Source organism: Oreochromis niloticus, linkage group LG12, assembly GCF_001858045.2.
Source record: "Oreochromis niloticus isolate F11D_XX linkage group LG12, O_niloticus_UMD_NMBU, whole genome shotgun sequence".
Classification (NCBI taxonomy): Eukaryota; Metazoa; Chordata; class Actinopteri; order Cichliformes; family Cichlidae; genus Oreochromis; species Oreochromis niloticus.
Window position 1 is genome coordinate 36722879 of NC_031977.2, and position 25779 is coordinate 36748657.

The window sequence follows — 25779 nt, forward strand, 5'->3', positions numbered from 1 at the left end:
CGTCTCTGCATGGCCCTGATCTGTGATAACTGCAATCTTCCTTTCTCTTCCTGTTCGGCACTACGTTCCATGCTAATGCTGCAGACAGAAAGAAATTAAACTGCTGCTAAACACATGTGTCAGAGTGGGTGTGGGGATTAGGAAGCTCAGTTTGATTTGACAGGATCTTCAATGAAATGAAAGAAAACATGAAATCAAAATCTGAATGAAGATGCTTTGTTTCATCATTTAATCCATCCACACGAATCACAGGGAAACACTCATTTATTCTTTTGAAAATCAACAGATGCATAAACGACTGTTATTCTTAGTTATGTCACTAATTATGAAGCAAAGAATTTATATTTGTCATTTATCAAAATAAAGTCAAATTTCATCTACCGTATCTGAATATTTTCAATGATAATTGAGTAAATGTTGTTATATTTAGATATTGCAGAGGCATAAATAATATCTAAACTTTACAGTCATATACCTGACTATTTAATAAAAAATGAGAGATTTTATAATAAAACTCGATAATTACTGATTACACAAAATGTATGAAAAAACCCAAAACAAATAAACACAATAAAAATAGAACTATTCCCGATAAAATACAAGAAATCAAATCACACACTCTCCAGATTTTTACCAAACATTACAGAAAACAACAAATCAGAAAAGATTCAAATGACTGATTCAACTTACAGTACAGTACAGAGCAAAACTAACAAACTTAAATGAACATCCTGGTACTTACAGAGCTCAGGCCGGGAAAAATTATTTGATTCATAACTTCAAAAAAAGACAAGAATAAAGGTACCTGATCACCAAATGTGTGTCGTCTTTCTTTGTGATCAAACATTTAATACCCCCGCCCACACAAACACACACCAAACACACAATGATAACATTAGAATGACAAAGCCACCCTGATAACTGTTCTGTTCTTTACATATTTGACTATAATTTGTTTTTCCTGCATCATTGCAACTTATCCTCTGTTTCTATTTTGAAGTAAATTATGCTAAAAACATTTATTTGCTGGAAAAACACTGACCATTGCTTCCACTCTGCCAGGTGGCAGATTAATGAGCTGAGACAGGAGATGCTGGTTCCAGGTGGGTCTTTTAGTAACTAATACTTATTCAAAGTGAGGAGAAAGTTTAACCAGTCAGAAGCATTGCTAATGTTGGGATAGTGACTTGTGGTTTAATGGTGAGACTGGAGTCCGACACTGTGTTTAAGGCAGATTAGACGACACCCAATCAGAATTATTTTCTGTTGTGAGGAAATCCCAAACATTTAAAACACAGAACAACAAATCAGTGCCTCTTTAAATGTTTTTCTCAGAACAAATGACTGAAAAAAACTGTAATCATTCATTTCTCGTCATAAAATGCTGCAGGCTGACGCGTCACTGACCTCATCACTTAAGATTTTTTGCATCAATTCACTTAATTGTTTTTCATGTTCTTCCTCTAGTTCTTCCTTGTCTTCCTCAGTTTTTCCATTCCTCATTTCTTTTTCATGTTTTTCCACTAGATGTTTGATCTTTCTCAGGTTTTCGCTCTTCTTGGTCACACGTTTCATTAAGTCGTTCATTTCCTTCACATGTTCTTCCCGCTGAGCTTTTAATTCGTCCATGTGTTTCTTTTGGGATTCGTTGAACTCTTCTGCTTTCTGTCTGGCTTTTCTTTCATAGCTCTTCTTTAGGTCCTCCAGTGTTTTCTGATGATTGTTCTCTATTATTTCCATTTCTCTTCTTATTTGTTCCTCTTGTAATTTGTTGTTTTCATATTTTATTTTTTCTTGTTTGTAACTTTCCAGCAGTTTTTCTATTCTTTCTTCCTCCTCTTGTCGTCTCTTTTCATCTTCTTGTCTTTGTTTCTCTCGCTCTTCTCTTTGTTCTTTCTCCCAGGCTTCTTGTTTTCGTTGCATCTCTTCTCTGGTCTCTTCCAGCTGTCTGTCGACACTTTTCTTTGCCTCTTTTTCCAACTGAATTTGTCTGTCCAACTTTTCAAGTTCTTCTTTGAATTGTTGTCGATATCTTTCTTCTCCAGTGTCCTTTTTCTTTTCCTCCTCTTCTCTCATTTCTTCCTCTTTTTTTCTCTTCTCTTGTTCTTCCTTAATTTTATCCATCATTTCCTGGAGTTCTTCAGCTTTCCGTTTTCTCTCATTTTCTATTTTATCTCTCTCTTGTTCCATTCTTATTTTCATTGCTTTCATTTCTTGCTTATGTTTTCTTTCAATCTCTGCCTTTTCCTTCTGCATCTCTTCTTCCTTCTCCTTCAGGATCCTCTGCATCTCCTTCTTTATTGCTGCTTCAGCCTCTTGCAGCATCTCATTGGTGTAGAAGCTTCCTCCATTGTCCTTCACCATGGTGTCAATCTTTTTTATCAGATTACTGACTTGTGTGCGGTTTTGTTTGTCAGAGTTATTGAACACGTGGTATCTTCCTCCACAGTTACAGATCAGCTTGTGAAAGGAACTGTGACATTTGTTCTTGATGTAATCATCAATAGACTCTCCCTGACGCTCCAGATCGTCTCCTCTGGTGAAAAGGATGATGGTGAACTTTCCTGAATTCTTCCCAAAGAATTTTTTTGTGAGTCTGATCGTTTCTCTCTCCTCTTCTGTGAATCTGCCAACCTGTATCACCACCAAGAAGACATGTGGTCCTGGAGCCAGCTGGCTGATACATTTCACCATCTCTTCTTGAACTTCATCATTGGACAGAGCTGTGTCAAACAGACCTGGAGTGTCGACCACAACAACAGGACGACCGTCCACCTCACCCTTTGCCTTCTTACAATATGCTGTGACCGACATTTGACTTGATGCAGCTGTAAACTCGTCTCTTCCTAAAATGGTGTTTCCTGTAGAGCTCTTTCCACAGCCGGTCTTCCCAATCAGCACAATCCTGAGACAGTCTGAGTCCTGTTCTCCACCTTCATGACCAAAAACATGAAAATTGGAGTTAGCTTAAAGATTGACACTTGTACAATGCTGGATTAAAACTCTTTGGGTCACTGAACACAGGAAAGCTACTAAAGTCTAAAGTACTTACCAGTGGTCATGTTCTTCTTAAGTTGTACAACATTTTCCATCTGTGCATGTAAAAACGTTGTAGCTGTATAACTGTGTGGTTTGTCCGTGGCCTCACTAATTTTATCTACAACCTTGAACAACTTTGGAACCTGCTTTTTGTCCTTGATGTTGAGAACAACAGCTCTTCCTCCACAGGTCTGATGGAGCTGCTGGATGTCCTTGTCTTCCTTTACAAAGTTAACAACAGCTGGATCTGTAGGATCTGAGTCCACAGTGAACAGAATCATGGTGAAGTCATTGACTCGAGAGCTGAATGTGTCCTGGATGGTCTTTAACTCTCTCTTGTCTTCATCAGTGAGGGGAGCCACAGGTAGGACCAGGATGAAGGCATGGACACCCTCAGGATCACAGAGGGAGATACACTTGAATGATTCCTCCATCACTGCCTCCTGAGGTTTTCCATACAAGGCAGGCAGCTCCACCAGGGAAACCCAACGTCCACACACCTCTCCCTGATGTTTAACACACTCTGATGAGTTGGAGACTGAATGAAGCTCAGTCTGACCTAAAATGGCCTTGGCTGCTGAAGTCTTCACTGCTGCTCTCCTCCCACACAGAACCAGGTTCAGACTGGACTTCAGATTGGGTTTAACCTCTTCTTTTAACGTTAGATATTTTCCACAGTTTTTACTCACTATCTCATTCATTTCTTCCATCAACTCTGAGGAATCTGAGAAGGAGTCTTTTCTGTCAAAATTAACGAAGTGCTGCCTTTGTTTGGATTCTTCAATGAGTTTATCCACTGAGTTATTCCCTTCCTCATTATGTGTTCGGATGACGATGGAGTGATTAAAAGCATCTTGACCAAACAAGCTCAAGACCAAATTCAGAGTTTGTCTGTTCTTCTCAGTGAAGTCAGAAGGTTTCACTAACAGCAGCAGAATGTTTGGTCCAGGAGGACAGAGACTCACACAGCTCTTCATCACTTTAAACAGCGCTTCCACAGGCAGACTGAAGATGTCGGGAGTTTTTACAACTGTGGGAGGTTTCCTATTCCACTCTCCAGAGGCAGAACAAGATTGCTTTCCTCCAAAACCTTTAGACTCTTTCTTCCCAATGAGGAGCTTTTCCAGGGCTGATTTCTTCTTCTCACTTTTTCCAAACAGCATTATCCTGAGTTCACGTGCTGCAAAAAAAAAAAAAAAAAAAGGTAAATTACCTCCAAAATTATGAAACACATATTTACATCCCATTCTATTCCATAGCTTGCAATTGTTAATCAAATCACTTGAGAAATAATCATTTCCAATTTGTCTTTGGGTTGTTTTTTGTTTTGTTTTGTTTTGGGGGTTTTTTGGCGCCTGGCCCATTTGGTTCTTTAGCCATCAGAATTGTTGTCTTAAGGCCAACAAAAATACACAATGGATTTCTTTACCAAGTGGATCATCACGGCTTTGCCGTATTGGTCCATTTGATGGGCTTTTGTTGTCATTACTATTTTTTATTTTATGTTATTTTTATTTACAGTTGTTACAAACGGGACAGACAAGGCTGGGAGATAGGTAAGGGAGAAAGAAAGATAAAGGAAAAGAAAAGCAAAGGGGAAGAGGGACAGTGAGAAAGGGCACCTAAAAAGAAAAAGAAATCTCCCGGATCACCTGTTGAGAGAAAAATGAGAGAAAACAAGCAAAAAAAGAGAGCAACATAATAAATGCAACACCATCGCATTAATCTAGTTAACAGTAAATAACAGATGAGATGAGAGATGAGATAGCCTTTATTTGTCAGTTGCAGGTCTTTTGCCCGCAACCGAGATGACAGACCTTGCCGACCGTACATACATTACACAACATCACATTGGGGAGACAGGTCAGGCTAGGTAGCGAGGAAAAAAAACATCGAAATGTGTAACACAAAAGGATAATACAGGAATGCACAGATATCAACACACCATAGCACAATAAAACACAGACGAGCAACATGGGAAAGAGTTCCAGTGTGTACATCTGATCTGGGACCGCTGCAATCTTTCGACTGCGCCTCCAGCTGACCCGATGTCCACATCAGAGGGGAGGTAAGCGTTGGAGGTGGCGTTGGATCCGGGGTAGGGAGGGTGATGCGTCGGTGAGTGCTTATCAGTATCAGTATATGTATGTGTGTGCGTGTCCAGAGTTCAGCTGAGACAGTGTCCTTCGCCCTGCCAGGCTAAGTAAACAGTCTTCCAGCCAACCCAGTTGGCCTTGCATGGGATGGGAAGGAACAGTCTCAACATAGTCGTTATCAGGGATTGTTTTGATCGGCTCCAGCCTTGAGCCCGCAGCTGGCGCCGGAGGGGTAGCCACATTATGATAGCAATTGTCTTCCAACCAGCTCATGAGAATTTCGAGCTGTTTCTTTTAGCACTCCGACTCTGGTCCCTCCATCATCCGTTGGATAGCTGCGAGTTTTTCCATGATGTTATTTACCTTCGAATCCGAGATCTTGTCACTCTTTTGCTCACAGAGCAGATTCTGAGACCTTGCGACCGCAGCCAACTGATCCGTGATGTATTCCAACTTCCGCCCATAGTTGTTGATTTGAGCGGATTCTTCCCTGATGTGTCCCAATATCCGCTCAGAGATATTATTCTGAGTATTCACTGCAGCCGCAATTGCCTCCAAGCTCTTGACCATGTCCCTGTCTGTGAGCCCTTTCTCAAAACCCGCACCTCGTCCAGTCAATTCAATCTCAGCGGGCAGCTTTGTGGCGGTTTGGACAGCCGGTTCCGCTTTCTTAATTCTCTGATAAGCCAGGGCCAGGCCAGCTCCGATCAGCAAGAACCCTGTTATCATGGTTCCGAATAGGTAGATATCTTCAGCGTCCTTGATCGACAGTCCCGCCAGGCACACGATCCTCCATGTCTGCCACCCGTCCATCGTGTAGCCGGCAGGGAAGGTCCCTCCAGGGCACTCGGGCTCTCCCGAGCCCAGACTTCTCGTGGAGAAGAAGCCTTCAGACTTAACCAAATTAACTTAACATCCCACACAGAAAGTAGAAGGTGATCTGACTAGATGGAAATCTCTACCCATGTCACTCATGGGAAGGGTCGCCACTATAAAAATGATGATCTTGGCAAAAATAAATTACTTATTTTTAATGATCCCGAACAAACCATCACAAGATTGGTTCAGATCTCTGGATTCGTATATTTCTAAATTCCTTTGGAAAGATAAACCCCCGCGTATCAGCTTAAAAACGCTTCAAAGAACCAAGGATAAAGGAGGACTAGATCTGCCTAATTTTCAACAATACTTCTTAGCCAACAGGCTTCAGTTCATCGCAGGATGGTTAAAACATACCTTCTTAGATGAGCTGTGGCTAGATGTTGAACAGGCACTTTGCAATAATCGAGAGATTTCAGATCTACCATTTATCAGCTCAAACATCAAAAGACATGAATGCTTTAAAAGCATCAACATCAGCTCTTCTCTGACAGCATGGTGGGAGTTTCTAAAAATAACGGAGTCTTCATTAATCCCATGCAAACGTACACCTATCTGGAACAACCCTGACATATTATAAAACAATAATATGATTAATTTTCCAGATTGGAGTTGTAAAGGAATTAAATACTTAGAACATATATTAGAAGGAACAGAATTGATTCCATTTGACAGACTAGTTATACAATATGGGATCAACAAGAAAAGATTTTTAGAATATCAACAAATTAAATCCATAGTAAAAAAGAAATTTAAACTGGGTCAAGTTGAATTACAAACACCACCAAGCGCGGTACATTTTCTTTCTCTTAAATCCCCCAAATTATTGTCTAAAATATACAGAATGCTTTCTAAAATAGATGAATCAATATCCCTTCCTATTGCAAAGTGGGAAGCGGATTTATCTGTCAGCTTAGACTAAAATTTTTGGTCTCAGATATGCTTAAAAACCTTTAAATTGATTAGAAATTCCAGTCTGCAATTAATACAATACAAAATACTACATAGAGTGCACTATACAGGTCATCGGATGTTCCAGATGGGCTTTACATCTTCCAACAACTGCTCACGCTGTCAAGGCAATACACCAGACAATTACATCCATGCTCTTTGGTTCTGTCCACCAGTGCAGAAGTTTTGGTGCAAGATGTGTGAAAACTTATCGAAGTGTCTGAAATGTAACATTCCAACTTCCCCTTTAGTATGCTTGTTGGGCAAATTGGATGATGTCACTACAGAAACTAATACAGTCCACATGGTTTTCACTGCCTATTGCATTGCCAAGAAAATGGTCCTCATGAACTGGAAAAATAAAAATAATCTTAATTCTAGTCAATATAGAAACCATCTAATAGATTACATTAGTATCGAGATAGCCTCTGCCACCACATTAGATCAATCCCTCTGGGCTCCTTTGATCGGCTCCATCATGGTGGGGAGTCGTGGTTTGGTCCCGCCTTAGCTATTGTGGTTGATGTGGAGGTTGGGACGGGCTTAGGGCGTCTGGAGAATCCCTAGGGACGTTATCCCTGGAGGGCTTAACCCAGGGGTTGTGGTCATAACCTGGTTAGTGGCTCTGGTTGCTCTTAGAGGGTGTTCTCCTCGTGACTGCGTGTAGCAGGGCTGGGGGAGGGTCTGTGCTGGCAGACGTAGGTTACTGGCCTGGTAGCCTGGCTGCCCCTGAGTGGATCCAGGGCAGGTGTGGGGGCTTGGGGTTCGGGGGTGCTTCGCCTCCGTGCTAGGGCTCTGTCTGAGCCTTGGGGGCTTCGATCCTTGTTGGTGTGTCGCCGAGGTTATGGGCGGGTGGGTGCACGGGGGCTCAGCCCTGGCGCAGGGGGCCTTTGGTGCATCGGCCTAACTGGGGGGCTCTTCAACTGGCAGGGAGGTTATTCCATCCTTGCAGTCCACTCTGCAGGTGGGGGAGAGACATAGGAGAGGTGGAGAATAAACCTAACCTGGGTGTCTATTGTCTTGTGTAGTCTGGGAGATGATTGAATGTTGGGGTGGGTACAGTTTCCTCTGCGGTGGGGTCGGGTGGGCTGCCCCGGGTCCTGTGGGGTTTGGCGGTGCTGCTGCCGTAGGCCCCGGTCTGGATGGGCCTGGGCTCCCTTGCCTTGGTGGGTGCCGAAGGACGGGAGCTGGCCCCAGGGAGGGGCATCTTGCCAAGTAGGGCGTTGGGGTGCGGGTGTGTCACCAGGGTGCAGGGGAGGTATTCCACCCACCCCACCCCCCACCCCCGGTCCCCTTCTGGCCACCTGTGCCTCAATTTTATTCCACAACTTAGACATCCACATCACTCACACTCTCATAACACATACATATAGGGCCTTGAGGGTGGGCACGTTAACGGCGTCTAGTGGACAGTCTGTGTATTCAACCCCACCTCTGGCACCGGTGCCGGTGCCCACCTCTCAATTTTAAATCCATGAAGACATTGAGGGTTCTTGGGAGGGGTCGTGCTAACACCTGCTGCTCTCTGGCAGCAGCACCATGCCCTCCCTTGTTTTAAATGCACTTTAGAACAGCACGCAGCAACACTACACATGAGCGAGAGGAGGGAGGTTTGGGGTCTTCACACACCCCCGTTCTCTGCTGGCCATCGGGCGGGGGGGGCGGGGGGGGCTGGGTGGAGGTGTTGGCCTTCCGATTGGGATCTGGGATGCGGGGCCTCCCTGCTGCTGTGCAGCCTGGGGCAGTCTGCTTGCCTCCACCCTGGGGGAAAGGGTAGCATCTCCTGGGTCTAGGTGCCGTTTCCGCCTCTAGGGGCGAGGGTACCTGGACCCGGGGTATAGAGTATGTTTGGGGAGTGTGATTGTGTGTACATGTCCATGTTCAAGGTTCAAGGTTCTTGATTTGTCACATGCATAACACACAGTGAAATGTATCCTGACACGCTCCTCAACATGTGCAAAAGGGGGGGGTAGAGGAATAACATTATATATATATATAGTATATAGTATATACATTGGGTGAATGTGCAGTAGTAGCAGCAAGCAGGTGAATTCTGTACATTAATAAGAATAGACATCTGACTATTTTACAGAAAAAGTTAAAGGAATTTGAAATGTACATTGTGCCTGGGTTTAGAGTGTCTGGAAGAGAGTCCTGTCTCAGTCAGTTATAGATGATGTGAGAGGGCGGGTGTGTGTATGTGTGTGGGGAGGGGGTGGCGGGTTGGTTTAGGGCCCGGATGGCTTGGGGATAGAAGCTCCTCTTGAGTCGCTCTGTCCTTGCCTGGATGATGCGGAACCTTCTACCAGATTGTAGAAGTTGGAACAGTTTGTTGCCAGGATGGGACGGGTCCTTCAGTATCCGCACTGCTCTAGTCCGGCATCTTCTGGTGTAGGTGTCCTGAAGCGGGGGGAGAGTATGTATGTCTATCCCTACGTTGGGTGACTACTAAGTATTTGTATGTGTGTGCATGAGGTTGGGAATGCATGTTTGTGTCTGTGTGTGCCTGTTTGCCTGTCTCTATATGTCAGGTCGGGTCTTACACTCCACCTCTCTGGGAACTCTCAGGCCCTCCAAAGTATGGAGGCCTATCTCCCCTCACCACACTCCCTGCTGGTGACTGATGCCCTCAGGGGTCGGTGCGTTAGTGGTTCTTGGTGTCCAGGGCTGGGCGCTCAGGTATGTACCAGCTCACTCCCAGTGGCTACTTGGCGGGGCCTGGCGCCTGTTGCCTGGTCAGGCCTCTTCCGGGGCAAAGGGGGCCCTCGGGCCTCCGGTCTCTGGGCCTGCTGCTCGGTTCACTCTGGCACAGCTGGCTGCTGGCAGAGCCGGCGGGCACGCCAGTGCAGCCCCCTCTGGCTTCTGCTCTGTGGCTACTGGGTGACCCCTCATCTGGGGCTCTCCTCAGCTCTTCCCAGGAGGGTGGCACGGATGCCCCTCCGGTGGTCCTCCTTGGGCTCTCGCACACTGGGGCCTCTGGATGTCTGCAGCCTGGATCTCCTCCATGCCTGCTTCATGCCCTGGGGGATGGGGCTATGGCTCTCTACATCCTCTAGCAGACCGTTACATGGGGAAACCTTTTGAATACAAGCGCGCTGATCCACACAGGTGTGCACACGGGTGTTCACTGTTCATAGATATAAACTACACCTTTATTGGCTGCTACTTCCAAGCACATTGTACGCTGTCTGTCCTGCGTGCTGCACAACAACATTCAATATTTAGTATTTACTGCTGTTTACACTTAGCTAGATTAATGCGATGGTGTTGTGTTTAGTATGTTGCTCTGTTTTTTTTTTTGCTTGTTTTCTCTTCTTTTTCTCTTAACAGGTGATCCAGAAATTTCTTTCTCTTTTTAAGTGCCCTTTCTCACTGTCCCTCTTCCCTTCTGTTTTTCTTTTCCTTCATCTTTCTTTCTCCCTTTCCTATCCCTCAGTCATGTCTGTCCCATCTGTAACAACTGAAGGTAAAATAAAAGAAATAATAACAACAAAGGTCGATCAAATGGACCAATACGGCAAGGCCGTGATGATCCATTTGGCAAAGTAAATCCATTGGGTATCGTTGTTGGTCTTCAGACAACAATTCTGACGGCTAAAGAACCAAATGGGACAGGCACCAAAAAAAAAAAGCAGTAAATAACATTAAATACTAAATATTAAATGTTGTTGTGCAGCATGCAGGACTGACAGTGCACAATGTGTTAGGTACACCGAGGTACATGAGGTAGCAGCCAAGAAAGGTGTGGTTTGTGTCTATGAACAGTGAACACCCTTCCACATAGCAAAATTGGTATGGCCCGGATCTGGCCCACACAATGTGCTTACACATGGCCCACATACCGCAAAGAATGACGGCTCTTTGATGGACCCTATCTGGTTTCCCAAAGGTGGCCCACACATGGGCCAGCACAAGACCAGTTGCAGACGCACTGGTGGTCCTTTGATGGCCCATGTGTGGATTACCTCTGGCAAACCTGGTCTGGGCCACCAAAGGCCGTCATTCTTTGCGGTATGTGGGCCATCTGTAGGTGGTGTGCAGCCACGGGCCAGTTGCAGACACACTGCTGGCCCAGAACAGTTTCAGCTCTGACCCCAGATGTCAGCGTAATGTGTACCTTAATAAAGCCATGTAATAACAACATGTGCATAATAGTGCAAAAGTAATATGAGGAAACTCTGTTCAGACAGTGAATGGACGGATTCTTATATAGCATTTTTCAAACCTCGCAGATTACTCAGAGTGCTCTATACAACATGCCACATTCACCCAACCACACACTTTCTCTTAACTGATTGCTTCCTAACTACATTCATACACATTCACACTCAGGACATGCAGACTAGAGAAGCCAGGGATTGAACAACTAACCTTCCGATCAATAGGTGACCTGAGCTACAGCCACCCACTGGCAAAGATGAGTAAACCCTTACTAGGTTTTAGATAAAGTGTACACTCACAAACCTGTCAAACTTGCATTTGAAACGTTGGCTACCATAGCAGTATAGTATTGCAACATGGCATTTGGGTGTTCTATCTAGAACAGGAAAATAGGAACATAAATAGTGCCTCATTGCCAGACCTGGCCCACATCTGGTTGACATACACCCTGCCATGACACCAGTCAGTCAGAAGTGCCAGCTTGATGCCAGATCTGGGCCAGGCCTGTTTTCTATGAGCCTGGGCCACATAAACCAAACCACATTCGAGCCAGATGTGGCATGCCATCACAAAGACAGTGCCATCTCTGCCAGACGTGGCCCATATCTGGATGACATACGTCTTATCATGCCAGAAGTCAGCCAGCACTGCTGGCTTGATACCAGATCCGGGCCAGACCTGCTTGCTATGTGGGAAATGACGTGCTCTACCTCTTGAGCTACAGCCACCCAGTGGTAAACATGAGTAAACCCTAACTAAGTGTACACTCACAAACCTGCATTTGAAACATTGGCTACCATATCAGTAGGGATGGGTACCGGTATCCGGTGCCATTATGGTACCAGACCGAAATGCAGCACACATTTTGGTGCTTTATTTCGGTGCTTTATTTTTTTGGATTCTAGCCAATCATTTTACCTTTGCAAGCATAGTAGGCGGGCCCAGGTACGTACGTTCTTTTAGAGCAGAGCTACAGATAAAAAAAATGCCCAAGGTGAAGCGGTCAAAAGTCTGGTTGTACTTCACAGCAAAAGATGCAAACTCAGCAGCCTGCAACAAGTGCTTTAAGGTGATACTGTGCAAAGGAGGTAACACCTCGAATCTGATGAAACTCATGGCGACGCATAGCATTTTTTCAAAAGCTGAGAAATGCGCCGTGTTTGATAGCTTGCTGCGAGACCTCACACCGAGCACATCTACTGCGGGTGTGGTGCCTGTTATCGGACCCGGAGTTAGCAACATCCCCCAAAAACCTGAAGAGTGGAGTCCTGGCCCCTAGCCCTGTCAGTGTAGCAGAAATGATGACCGATGATGATGGCAGCAGCAGCCGTTCTCCTCTGCGTGAGTAGCTTCATGTTGTTGGTGTGTAATTAACGTTGAGTAGGCTAACCACATTATTAAATTAATGCACGTAAGGTGAACTAGCAAACAGCTTCTAAGTTACATGCGGCTGTCTTCTTGTTTGATGGCAGATACTCCCTTCACCCTGGCCAAAAAGGCTAAAATGACCAAAGAAAAAGTGGGAAACAGTTAAACATGAGAGGTTTTTGGACAAAGTTGGTGTTTTTTCCATTGATTAAGCACTGCTTCCAGCCAAGAGTGATACAATATATGCCCTCTAGCTGCAGAAGGCTAACATTGTTATCTTTTTATTAAAAAAAACAGCTAAACTTGTGAGGTTTTTTGACAAAGTTTGTGTTTTCCATTCTTTAACCACCAGTTCGAGCACTGTTTAAGCACCGGCACCGTTTCAAAAGTACCGGTTTGGTTCTGGTATCGGATAAAACCTAAACGATACCCATCCCTACATATCAGTATAGTATTGCAACATGGGTCTTTGGGTCTTCTAACTAAAATAGAAAAACAGGAACATAAATAGTGCCATCATTGCCAGACCTGGCCCGCATCTGGTTGACATACACCCTGCCATGACACCAGTCCGTTAGAAGTGCTAGCTTGATGCCGGATCTGGGCCAGACCTGTTTCCTATGAGCCTGGGCCACACACACCAAACCACAATCAGGCCAGATGTGGCATGCCATCACATAAACAGTGCCATCTACGCCAGGCCTGGCCCCTATCTGGATGACATAGCACAGCGTGTGCATACCCGTGTGCACACCTGTGTGGATGACCACGGTTGTATTCAAAACGTTTCTCCATGTAATGATCTGCTAGAGGGTGTGGGGAGCCATAGCCTCGTCCCCCAGGTCATGAAGCAGGTATGGAGGAGATCCAGGCCCGGACATCCAGAGGCCCCAGAATGCAAGAGCCCAAGATGAACCACCGGAGGGGCAACCGTGCCACCCTCCTGGGAAGAGCTGAAGAAAGCCACAGACGAGGGGTCAACCACCAGCCACGGAGCAGAAGCCAGAAGGGGTGCAGTGACGTTCCCACAGGCTCTGCCAGCAGCCAACTGTGCCAGAGTAGACCAAGCTGCAGGGCAGCCTGAGGGCACCCCACCCCCAGAGGAGGCCCAACCGAGCCATGGGTGTCCAGCCCCGCCAAGGAGCCACCGAGAGTGAGCCGGTACATAGCTGAGCGCCCAGTTCCGCACACCAAGAACCACCAACGCACCGATGCCTGAGGGCACCAGCCACCGGCAGATAGTGTGGTGAGGGGAGATAGTTCTCCATACTTTGGAGGGCCTCAGGCCTCATAAATTTGTCTTAAAACAGGTTGCTTAGTGATAGTGCTGGCAGGTAGACCTTCCAATATGGTTTCTTGATGACGGGCCGGACTAAGTTTGAACAGCCATGTCAGCTCTCTATTAAGGAGGATAAGCTTCTGGGAAGGTTTTAAAGGCACTGCCCTGATTTTGTTGGGCAGAGGTGGCAAAAGTGCAGAGTTTCTTTACTTAGGTAGACGTAATGAAGCAACTTCTTTACTCAAGTAAAAGTGGAAAAGTACACGCTGTGAAATGTACTCAATGTCAGAAAGTAACTTCTTGAAGAACATTTCTATTAACAATTTTCAAACAAAGGTAATTGATCCTTGCACTATATTAATATAACAATGAAGTAATGTTAGTGCATAAATATAAATTCTAATTGTAATGAATTTACTCAGTTTAATTATGTTATGTAGGGAACCTGCATTGAAAGACAGTTTTAAAAAAATTATATGTATTAAGTTAAGAATTTAGGTAATGAATCATAAACGCAAATTATGAATACGCTGATCATGAGCACCACAGTCACTGTGCACCAGTCCAACAAAATTCTTTACTATGTGCTGGAAACTAACCTGTTTATCCTGGCAATACCTCTGGATTGGCAGACCGGGTTGGTGGTTCCCATCTTTCAGAAGGGGAACCAGAGGCAGGGCCGATTATACACTGGGGTAAGAGGGGGCAATGACCCCTTAAAGAAAAGTCCTGCCCCCTTAAGTAAATTTTTTAGAAGTTGAGATTTTTTTGTTTTTTGATTTTCTGTTTTCTGCCTGAGGCATTGCCACCTTAACGTGGTCAGAGCTGTAGTTGTATGATTTTTTAGGTAGAACTGTAAAGATGCTGTTACAGTAATCAAGCCTACTAAAGATGAATGCATGGACTAAGTTTTTCAGGTGCTGTTGAGACATCAACAGCACCAATTTACACATCATATTCATATGAGTGCGGTCCTATTAACCCTCATGCTGTACAGCAGTGGTCCCCAACCTTTTTGCGCCACAGATCGGTTCATGTCAGACACGGAGCCTTTAAGGTATTGTGGATAAATACAACCACATAAAATGATCCGACCAAGACAAAAACTGTGCTATTTTGTAAATATAATAATAAACGTGAATGTACTGTGTAATTGTGTAACTTTATTAGCAGCGTCCTCCTGCTATGGTAACGTGTAAATATTTCTTTCAAAATAAGACACACAACTACAACAAGGGAAAGACTCAGGGAAACCGAGTTAACGATAAAACCCCTGAAAACCATAAATTTCACACCGGAGCCTTGACCAAACGACTCATGGACCGCTGCTGTACAGAACCCACTGTTATCATCTTCAATGCCCTGTACCAACACAGAGCAGAGCAGCTGTCTGAACACTACTCCAACAGAGGTCGATCATCTTGTTAATAATTTTACCTTCTTACTACGTACGACTCTGGATACTGTAGCTCCTGTGAAAACTAAGGCCTCAAATCCGAAGTACCTGACTCCGTGGTATAATTCTCAAACACGTAGCCTAAAGCAGATAACTCGTAAGCTGGAGAGGAAATGGCGTGTCACAAATTTAGAGGATCATCATTTAGCCTGGAGAAATAGTTTGCTGCTTTATAAGAAAGCCCTCCGCAAAGCCAGAACATCTTACTATTCGTCACTGATTGAAGAAAATAAGAACAACCCCAGGTTTCTCTTCAGCACTGTAGCCAGGCTGACAAACAGTCAGAGCTCTACTGAGCCAACAGTCCCTTTAACGTTAACTAGTAATGACTTCATGAACTTCTTCACAAATAAAATTTTTATCATTAGAGAAAAAATTACCAATAATCATCCCACAGATGTAATATTATCTACAGCTACTTTTAGTACCATCGATGTTAAGTTAGACTCTTTTTCTCCAATTGATCTTTCTGAGTTAACTTCAATAATTACTTCCTCCAAACCATCAACGTGTCTTTTAGACCCCATTCCTACAAAACTGCTCAAAGAAGTCCTGCCATTAATTAATGCTTCAATCTTAAATATGATCAACCTATCTCTAATAATCGGCTATGTACCACAGGCCTTCAAGCTGGCTGTAGTTAAACCTTTACTCAAAAAGCATCACTAGACCCAGCTGTCTTAGCTAATTATAGGCCAATCTCCAACCTTCCTTTCATATCAAACATCCTTGAAAGAGTAGTTGTCAAACAGCTAACAGATCATCTGCAGAGGAATGGCTTATTTGAAGAGTTTCAGTCAGGTTTCAGAGCTCATCACAGCACAGAAACAGCTTTAGTGAAGGTTACAAATGATCTTCTTATGGCCTCTGACAGTGGACTCATCTCTGTGCTTGTCCTGCTAGACCTCAGTGCAGCGTTCGATACTGTTGACCATAATATCCTATTAGAGCGATTAGAACATGCTGTAGGTATTACAGGTACTGTGCTGCAGTGGTTTGTATCATATCTATCTAATAGACTCCAATTTGTACATGTAAATGGAGAGTCCTCTTCACACACTAAGGTCAATTATGGTGTTCCACAGGGTTCAGTGCTAGGACCAATTCTATTTACATTATACATGCTTCCCTTAGGCAGCATCATTAGAAGACATAGCATAAATTTTCACTGCTATGCAGATGACACGCAGCTCTATCTGTCCATGAAGCCAGGTAACACACACCAATTAGTTAAACTGCAGGAATGTCTTAAAGACATAAAGACCTGGATGGCCGCTAACTTTCTGCTTCTTAATTCAGATCAAACTGAGGTTATTGTACTCGGCCCTGAAAATCTTAGAAATATGGTATCTAAGCAGATTCTTACTCTGGATGGCAATTACCTTGGCCTCCAGTAACACTGTGAGGAACGTTGGAGTCATTTTTGACCAGGACATGTCCTTCAGCGCACATATTAAACAAATATGTAAGACTGCTTTCTTCCATTTGCGCAACATCTCTAAAGTTAGAAATATCCTGTCTCAGAGTGATGCTGAAAAACTAGTTCATGCATTTATTACTTCCAGGCTGGACTACTCTAATTCTTTATTATCAGGATGTCCTAAAAACTCCCTGAAAAGCCTTCAGCTGATCCAAAATGCTGCAGCAGAAGTCCTGACAGGGACTAGAAAGAGAGAGCAGATTTCTCCTGTTTTGGCTTCCCTTCATTGGCTTCCTGTTAAATCCAGAATACAAAATCCTGCTCCTCACATACAAGGTCTTAAATAATCAGGCCCCATCTTATCTTAATGACCTTGTAGTACCAGCCATCCATCCATCCATTCGCTTCCGCTTATCCTTTCCAGGGTCGCGGGGGGCGCTGGAGCCTATCCCAGCTGTCATAGGGCGAAAGGCGGGGTACACCCTGGACAGGTCGCCAGTCTGTCGCAGGGCCAACACACAGGGACAGACAACCATTCACGCTCACATTCACTCACACATTCACACCTTGTAGTACCATATCACCCTATTAGAGCACTTCGCTCTCACACTGCAGGCCTACTTGTTGTTCCTAGAGTATTTAAAAGTAGAATGGGAGGCAGAGCCTTCAGTTTTCAGGCCCCTCTTCTGTGGAACCAGCTTCCAGTTTGGATTCAGGAGACAGACACTATCTCTACTTTTAAGATTAGGCTTCAAACTTTCCTTTTTGCTAAAGCATATAGTTAGGGCTGGACCAGGTGACCCTGAATCCTCCCTTAGTTATGCTGCAATAGACGTAGGCTGCCGGGGATTCCCATGATGCATTGAGTTTTTCCCTTCCAGTCACCTTTCTCACTCACTATGTGTTAATAGACCTCTCTGCATCGAATCATATCTGTTATTAATCTCTGTCTCTCTTCCACAGCATGTCTTTATCCTGTCTTCCTTCTCTCACCCCAACCGGTCGCAGCAGATGGCCCCGCCCCTCCCTGAGCCTGGTTCTGCCAGAGGTTTCTTCCTGTTAAAAGGGAGTTATTCCTTCCCACTGTCGCCAAAGTGCTTGCTGATAGGGGATCATATGATTGTTGGGTTTTTCTCTGTATTTATTATTTACTATCTACTGTACAATATACTGTACAATATAAAGCGCAAGGAACTGACCTCCCAGCCCATTGTTCCTTCAGTGGGCTGGTTTCGGTCGTTATGCAAATGTACTGTTTATAAGGTTTGGGGAAACCTGCAGTCAGCTGAGACTGAAGAAGTCACTTGGATGAGTGACGAAACGTTTCTCCCACAAAACGCTACGTCCAGATGAACAGAATCAACTTTTGGAGATTTACTTTCCTGGATGATTGAGAATGCATCAAGATGTCACTAATGAAGAAACATCAGTGGCTGTCCTAGCTTCATTCAGCAAGAGCCCACAGCGTAGCACTCTGTCACTGGAGAGTGGCATTAGTCGAACATCCCTTCGGCGGATATTAGCTACTCACAAATGGCACCCTTACAAACTGCAGCTACTGCAGCATCTCAACGAGGATGACCCAGATCGGCGCACAGAATTTGCAGAATGGGCAAAACAAAAATTGGAACAGGACCCTCAGTTCACGCAGAAGATTTTGTTCAGTGATGAGGCAAACTTTTATGTGAATGGTGAAGTTAACAAACAAAACCACCGCTCTTGGTCTGACACTAACCCACATTGGATGGATACCTCCAAGACTGTTGTAGCCCATATACCACACCAAACCATCACAAAAGTGATGGTTTGGTGTGGTATATGGGCTACAACGATAGTGGGTCCATTCTTCATCAATGGAAACCTCAAGGCCACTGGATATTTGAAATTGCTACATGATGATGTGTTTCCCTCTTTATGCACTGAAGCTGGCACGTTCCCTGAGTTTTTCCAGCAAGATGGTGCACCACCACATTATGGGTGCCAGGTCCGAGCATTCCTAGATGAACAGTTTCCTGGAAAGTGGATTGGTCGTCGTGGGCCAGTGGAATAGCCCCCAAGGTCTCCCGATCTGAACCCCTTAGACTTTTATCTTTGGGGTCATCTGAAGGCAATTGTCTATGGTGTGAAGATACGAGATGTGCAGCACCTGAAACTACGGATACTGGATGCCTGTGCTGGCATTTCTCCTGCGGTGTTGCTATCAGTGTGTGAAGAGTGGGAGAAGAGGGTTGCATTGACAATCCAACACAATGGGCAGCACATTGAACACATTTTATAAGTGGTCAGAAACTTGTAAATAACTCATGAAAGAATAAAGTTACGTTGAAACCAAGCACACCATTGTTTTTCTTCTGACATTACCAATAAGTTTGATGTGTCACATGGCCCTCTTCCTATTGAAAAAACAAAAGTTGTATCCAAGATGGCCGACTTCTAAATGGCCACCATGGTCACCACCCATCTTGAGGAGTTTGCCCCCTCACATATACTAATGTGCCACAAACAGGACTTTAATATCACCAACCATTCCCATCTTATTATGGTATATCCATATAAATGGCCCACCCTGTAGATTAAGTGCATGTAAAGTGTGTGAACACAAAGAACATGCATTAAATAGACAGAATTTTCTTTCTGTTCTTGAAGTTCCAATTTTTGCTGAATGTGATGTTTTGTTTGATTAAAAGAAAAGAAAATTTCATTCAGTTCTGACCTGAACATAAGATTTGTTTGTTTGTTAGAAAAAAAAATAATCAAATACAAAATGAAAATGTTCATCAACTTTTTTTCTCTTTACAACACAGAGATATTAGCATCCTGTTCCATATATTCTCTTCCAACAACAGAACCAGTATTGCATTGCCTCAACATGACAATAACGAGTCTGATCTCACCATGCTACAATATGATTAGACAATGTGACATGCAGACCACTGAAGTCTGGTTGAACTCACCAGGTGCTGCTGCCGCCATAATATCACTCTGTTAAAAATACCAAAGACTGGAGAGAAAAAAAAAATATTAAGTTTTTCTGTGACAAACTTGCTTATAAAGACAGATTCTCCAAACATGTGGAAGCATGCAGTACGGTTTTGGACAAGCAGTGAATACTCAATACTTACTTTTTACTGTGTCCTCAGATTTGTGCTGAAAAAGATCTTTGCAACTCGGATGACTATTTTGGAGTTGGAGGATGCTGTAGTGCAGAAATAATTCAGATAGTATCAGCATTTTGGCTTTTGTTCATAATTCATTCATTAACAAATCTTTTTTGCAGAATAACCTCAATTATTGAAATATTGAATTTGTCGTGGATACTGTTGGAATACATAAATGTTTTGTGGATACAGGAGTATATGAACAGAATTGTGGCAGAAATGTTTAGAGACCTAGATCTTACCTGTAGTATGTTTTTACCTGACCTCTCAAAGAGAGATGAACTGTCTTTTTGGTTAATTGAAAAAAATTCTCTTGGTGTTCAGCTTGGTTAAAAACACAAAGGACATCACTTCCATCTCAATAAACTCCTCACATAAAGAGAAAATTCAAACCAAATGAAAGTTTTACACTGGTTTTAAAAAATTTGTATTTCTGCTCCAAAAAATTGGTTTGACACTTGTAACAGTTTGTCTTTGGCGCTCTTGTGTCACGGCTCACGGGATGAAATTATTAAAGGACCCAAAACGCAGGCAAAGGACAGATGATATGAGTAAACGTTTATTTTCAAAATGGCAGAATGACACAAACAGGCAATGGGGGCATGAGAAGCAACTGAGGAAAGATAAACTGGGAAAATTAAAGAGCAAACCTGAAATGATAACCAACTGGGGTGAAGGGCAGAGAGACCCAGACAGACGCAGGGAAACCACTCATGATGACAGAGGGGAATAACACAGACGAACCAGCAACAGGCAGGAGAACACACAGGGCTTAAATACACACAGCAGTAATCAAGGGATGGGAGACGGGAGAGATGGGAGGGGAACACACCTGGGAGAAATCACAGCTGACGAGACAGGGGAAACATAAAGTGAACACACTCACATGAGACAAGGACCTTCAGAATAAAACAGGAAACTAACAGACACTTAACTTGACAGACAGACTCACAAGCAGCCACAGTGACACCGCGGACAGACAGGGAACACAGGCAGGCATAAAATAAAACCCAAACACATAGCAAACCTAAACAAAAGACATAATAAACAAGAACACAGAATAATATAAAGAAACCCAAAACACTGAGTCGTCAGATTCAGGACCATGGCATCTTGCATGGATTAAAGTTAATGAAGACTAAAAACCAGATAATGTTAAATGTAAATTAGACAAAAAAGTGTCAGAGTGTCATCCCAGTGCGAGGTTGGTGTAAGTCAGACATGAACAACATACTGACTGATGTGTACAAGTTTAAGCAGGTTATAGTTCGAGTGATTCCTTTGCAGCAGCTGATGATTGTGTGTGTTACCTGTTTGCTTTGCTCTGAGTTCGCAGCTGAACAACTCTGCACGCTCGGACAGACAGCACTGCTTCTTCCTTTGTCTGTTTGTGTCTCTCATGTTGGTGGGTGAGAGAGTGGGACAATTTGTAGGTGGGCTGTAAGCTGCCTGCCCAATCAGAACTTAGTAATTGTGCATATGTTTTCTGTGCTTCCACTACCTAAACGAACAAAACATAACAACTTTTGGTGGGTTTGATGTTCTGTGTGGGTGGTGTTAGCCTGCCCCTGCACATGACTACAGCAAGAAAGCAATAAACAGGAAGCTTTCTGAAAGAACGATGAAGCTTTAAATGATAATGATTTTCTTTATTGTGGGAAAGCAGAAACATTGGTCTGTAACTGGATCACAGATGATTATCTCCCCTTTTATATGTACTGCATCTAATTACCCTCTTCAGAGTTTTGTTAATTAAATTCAATATTATTTATACAGTGCGAAATCACAACAACAGTCGCCTCAAAGTGCTTTATATTGTAAGGTAGAACCTATACTTAATTGTATAGTTTGTATTGTTTTTATTACAAAGTATTGTTCGTTTTAAAGCCTAATGTGTTTTGCTAGGATCATCATATTTAAAATGTAAGGAGCCAGATAACCTCAAGGAGGTGGGCAGGGAGAGGAAGGTCTGGGCTCCTTGTCCCGGCGCCCGGATAAGAATAAGGACCCAAACAACGCAGAGAAAACATTAAACTAACTAAAGGTCACAGTTTCTGAAGTTAAAAACATGTTTTCTGTGGTGCGAGGCATGCTTTCCACCAACAGACAGGGCAACTCCTTCTCCATTTCTATTGGTCCTTTTAACTTTAAACTACTCAAATCCATCTAGTCCCACATCATAGTCTTTGTTATTAGTCTCAGATACAGCACAAACATTCAACTCTGTGAACTGATATAAATATTCCTGTTTTGTGCAGTTTCTGCATCCTTCTACTGTTGGTGTGTATGACTGATAGAGCACCTGCCATTTCCACATTACTGTTGAAAAGCTCATCTGAGTAATCCTCACAGTCATGTTTCATGTTGTTGTGGTTTTCTAAATCTGTGTATGAATCAAAATGTATTCAACTTGTGCACATTTGTGTCCAAAAAGTTTAATGTTTGTGTGAAGGGGAACATGGATTTGTGAGTTTCATTTACATACAGTTTTTGTTATTCCTCCACTGATCATGCAGTACACATTTAAAACTATTTTAAAGTCAGTTCTCTCCACTGTGTACAGTTGAAAATGTTAAAATGATCCAGCTTAACTAACACTAAAACACAGTGCTGTTGAATTTTGTTTATTTAAATCTATCTAGAAAAGAAAGTGCACATCACACAGAATGAGCCAGAAACAGAAACAGAATTTTTGAAAGCTAGACTGCTTGCTTCACCCACCGTTCCCACGTCTGACTATGTCTCATTTCCTGCAGGCAGCACACTCTGCAGACAGAACATAATACATGTGGTACATACATACAGCAATCTTTCCACCCACAGCTTCCTGTTTACCACAGGTGGGCAACTTCTTTGTATATGTATTCTAACTATGTATACAGACGTGGACAAAATTGTTGGTACCCTTTGGTCAATGAAAGAAAAACCCACAATGGTCACAGAAATAACTTTCATCTGACAAAAGTAATAATAAATAAAAATTCTATAAATCTTAACCAATGAAAGTCAGACATTGCTTTTCAACCATGCTTCAACTGAATTATTGTAAAAATAAATGCATGAAACAGGCCTGTTTCATGCATCAAGAACAGTATCTTGAATCTTATTCCACTTCCTCTCATTTGGCTGTGTTGTTCTGTATGATGTCTTGATGTGTTGCTCAAATGTTACTCAAAATTTGGACATTTTTGTTAAAAAACTAAAAAGCTTGTTCACTTTACTTGGATGCAACATGCATTTGTGATTTTGTTAGAAGTGAGACTCTTCCTCTTATGCAAAATATGACATGAGCATATCAGGCAATACAATCTTCACTAAATCAAACAGAATGCCAGGGCTGTCCATTGTACACCTGTAGATGGGCACACAACATGTGTACTGCTTGGAAGCGATAAAGACTGAAGGTCAAAACATCCAAAAATCAACCTGGAATAATAAGTTCTGGTGGTGGTCACAGAAATGTTTTATATAATATCCATCCAGCCAATTCCTTCCACTTGTCCACTTCAACGTCATGGGGATGGGCCATACTGTGGGCTGGAGCCTATCCCAGACACATAGAGACAGACAACCATTCACACTCACATTCACCAGCATGTCTTTGGTATGTATGAATATCCCAGCATACCTAGAGAGAACCTATGTGGACTTGGGCAGAACATGCAAACTCCAAACAAAAAGGCCCACACTGGCTTCAAACCAAGGACATCCTTCTTCTTCTTCTTGCCAAAAACGATACTCATAACAATCTCACAGATGAAACATTATGTACAGCTACTTTCAATACTATTAATATTTCCTTGGGCTCTTTCTCTTTAATTGATCTTTCTTTTTTTTCTTTTTTCTTTTTTTTTCTTTTTTTTTTCTTTTTCCCCTGTCCCGTTTGGATCTTTAGCCATCAGAATTGTTGTCTTAAGGCTAAGAGAGATGCCAAGCGGATTTACTGTACCAAGTGGATCATCATGGCCTTGCCATATTGGTCCATTTGATTGACCTTTATTATAATTATGTATTTATTTTATTTTCAGTTGTTACAGTCGGGACAGACATGATTGGTGAATAGGACAGGGAGAAAGAATGAAAGAAAGAGAGGAAGAGAAAGAAAAATGGAGGGGAGAAGAGATGGTGAGAAAGGGGAGAAGAAAGAAAGAAAACAAACAAAACACCTGGATCACCTGTATGGAGAAAAAAAACAGAAGAGAAAACAAACAAACAAAAAAAAACAGCAACATAATAAATACAGCACCATCACAATAAACTAGCTAGCAGTAGATAACAGTAGATACTAAATATTAAATGTTATTGTGCAGCACGCAAGATAGACAGCGCACAATGTGCTTTGAGGTAGCAGCCAAGAAAGGTGTAGCTTGTGTCTGTGAACACCCGTGTGCACACCTGTGTGGATAAGCATGCTTGTATTCCAAAGGTTTCTCCATGTAACGATCTGCTAGGGAGTGAGGGGAGCCATAGCCCCGTCCCCCAGGGCATGAAGCAGGTATGGAGGAGATCCAGGCCCCAGACATCCAGAGGCCCCAGAGTATGAGGACCCAAGGAGGACCACCAAAGGGGGTAATTGATCTTTCTGAGTTAGCTTCAGTAATGACTTCCTCCGAACCATCAATGTGACTTTTAGACCCCATTCCTTCAAGACTGCTCAAAGAAGTCCTGCCATTAATTATTTAATTTAATTTTTTGTAAATGGAGAGTCCTCTTCACCCACTAAGGTCAATTATGGAGTTCCACAGGGTTCAGTGCTAGGATCAATTCTATTTACATTATACATGCTTCCCTTAGGCAGCATCATTAGAAGACATAGCATAAATTTTCACTGCTATGCAGATGACACCCAACTCTATCTGTCCATGAAGCCAGGTAACACACACCAATTAGTTAAACTGCAGGAATGTCTTAAAGACATAAAGACCTTGAGCCTGGCTACAGAAGAGAAACCTGGGGTTGTTCATATTTTCTTTCATTTGGCTTCATGCAGGGGTTTTTTTAGAAAGCAGCAACTATTTCTTCAGGCTAAACGATGATCTTCTAAATTGGTGACACTTATTGATTGATTGATTGATTGATTGATTGATTGATTGATTGATTGATTGATTGATTGATTGAGATTGAGAAGTGCTTTTATTTGTCAGTTGCAGTTGCCCACAACTGAGCTGATAGACCCAGCTGCCCCTAAATATAATACACAAACATCACATTGGGGAAACAGGTCAGGCTAGGTAGCAAAAAGGAAAAACAAATTAAATGTGTAACACAGAAGGGCAATCTAGGAGAAAAAAAGAAATTCCACTCATACTGGTCCCCAAAAGGGAGTCAGTACGAGGAGAAAAACAAAAACTCCAGAGCACATAAAGAAAGCACAGTTATCATAAATAAATAAAAATTTTATTTATATAGCACCTTTCTAGACAGAATCACAAAGTGCTGCACATAAGTCTCTTAACTGCCCCTTGGGGATAAATAAAGTCTTCTGAATCTGAATGTGAATCTGAATAAGATAACAAATAATAAAAGGGTAAAACAGACAATATAAAACAGGCAGACATTTAACCAAAAACAGTTTTAAAAAGGTGAGTTTTGAGTTGTTTTTTAAAAACAACGACTGAGTCCAAAGTTCTTAATGTATGAGGGAGAGAGTTCCACAGTCTCAGGGCCACAGTGGCAAAAGCTCTGTCACCCTTAGTTCTCATCTTAGTCTGTTTTATAGCAAGTAAGCCCTGATCAGATGACCTCAGGGACCTGCTAGGGACATAGGGCTGTAGCAGATCGGAGATGTAGGGTGGTGCCAGTCCATGCAAGGCTCTAAATGTCAAGACCAGGATCTTAAAATGCACTCTAAATTCAACAGGAAGCCAGTGTAGCTGAAATAGCAATGGTGTCACATGTGAATACTTGGAGGATTTTGTCAACATCTAGCTTCAGCGTTTTGCACAACCTGCAGACGATCCACAGAACCTTTG

The 25779-nt window shown here is 43.0% G+C and overlaps 1 protein-coding gene across 7 annotated transcripts in view; it reads right to left on the bottom strand.

Moving 5' to 3' along the window:
- Window positions 1–202: 202 nt before the first annotated feature.
- The window catches only part of LOC100703505 (GTPase IMAP family member 8), a 51504-nt gene continuing 25927 nt past the window's right edge, over window positions 203–25779 (bottom strand). For 2 of the 7 annotated variants that reach the window (XM_019365422.2, XM_019365421.2), the window contains 2 exons: window positions 3053–4219; window positions 203–2933 (listed from right to left, as the gene is read on the bottom strand). In XM_019365422.2, coding sequence (XP_019220967.1) covers window positions 1375–2933; window positions 3053–4219 — 2726 coding nt within the window. In that variant the 3' untranslated portion in view covers window positions 203–1374. Of the gene's footprint in view, window positions 2934–3052; window positions 4220–19603; window positions 19651–19771; window positions 21372–25779 lie in introns of those variants that run through there. The other 5 variants (XM_019365419.2, XM_019365420.2, XM_019365418.2 and 2 more) reach the window with 5 other exon arrangements.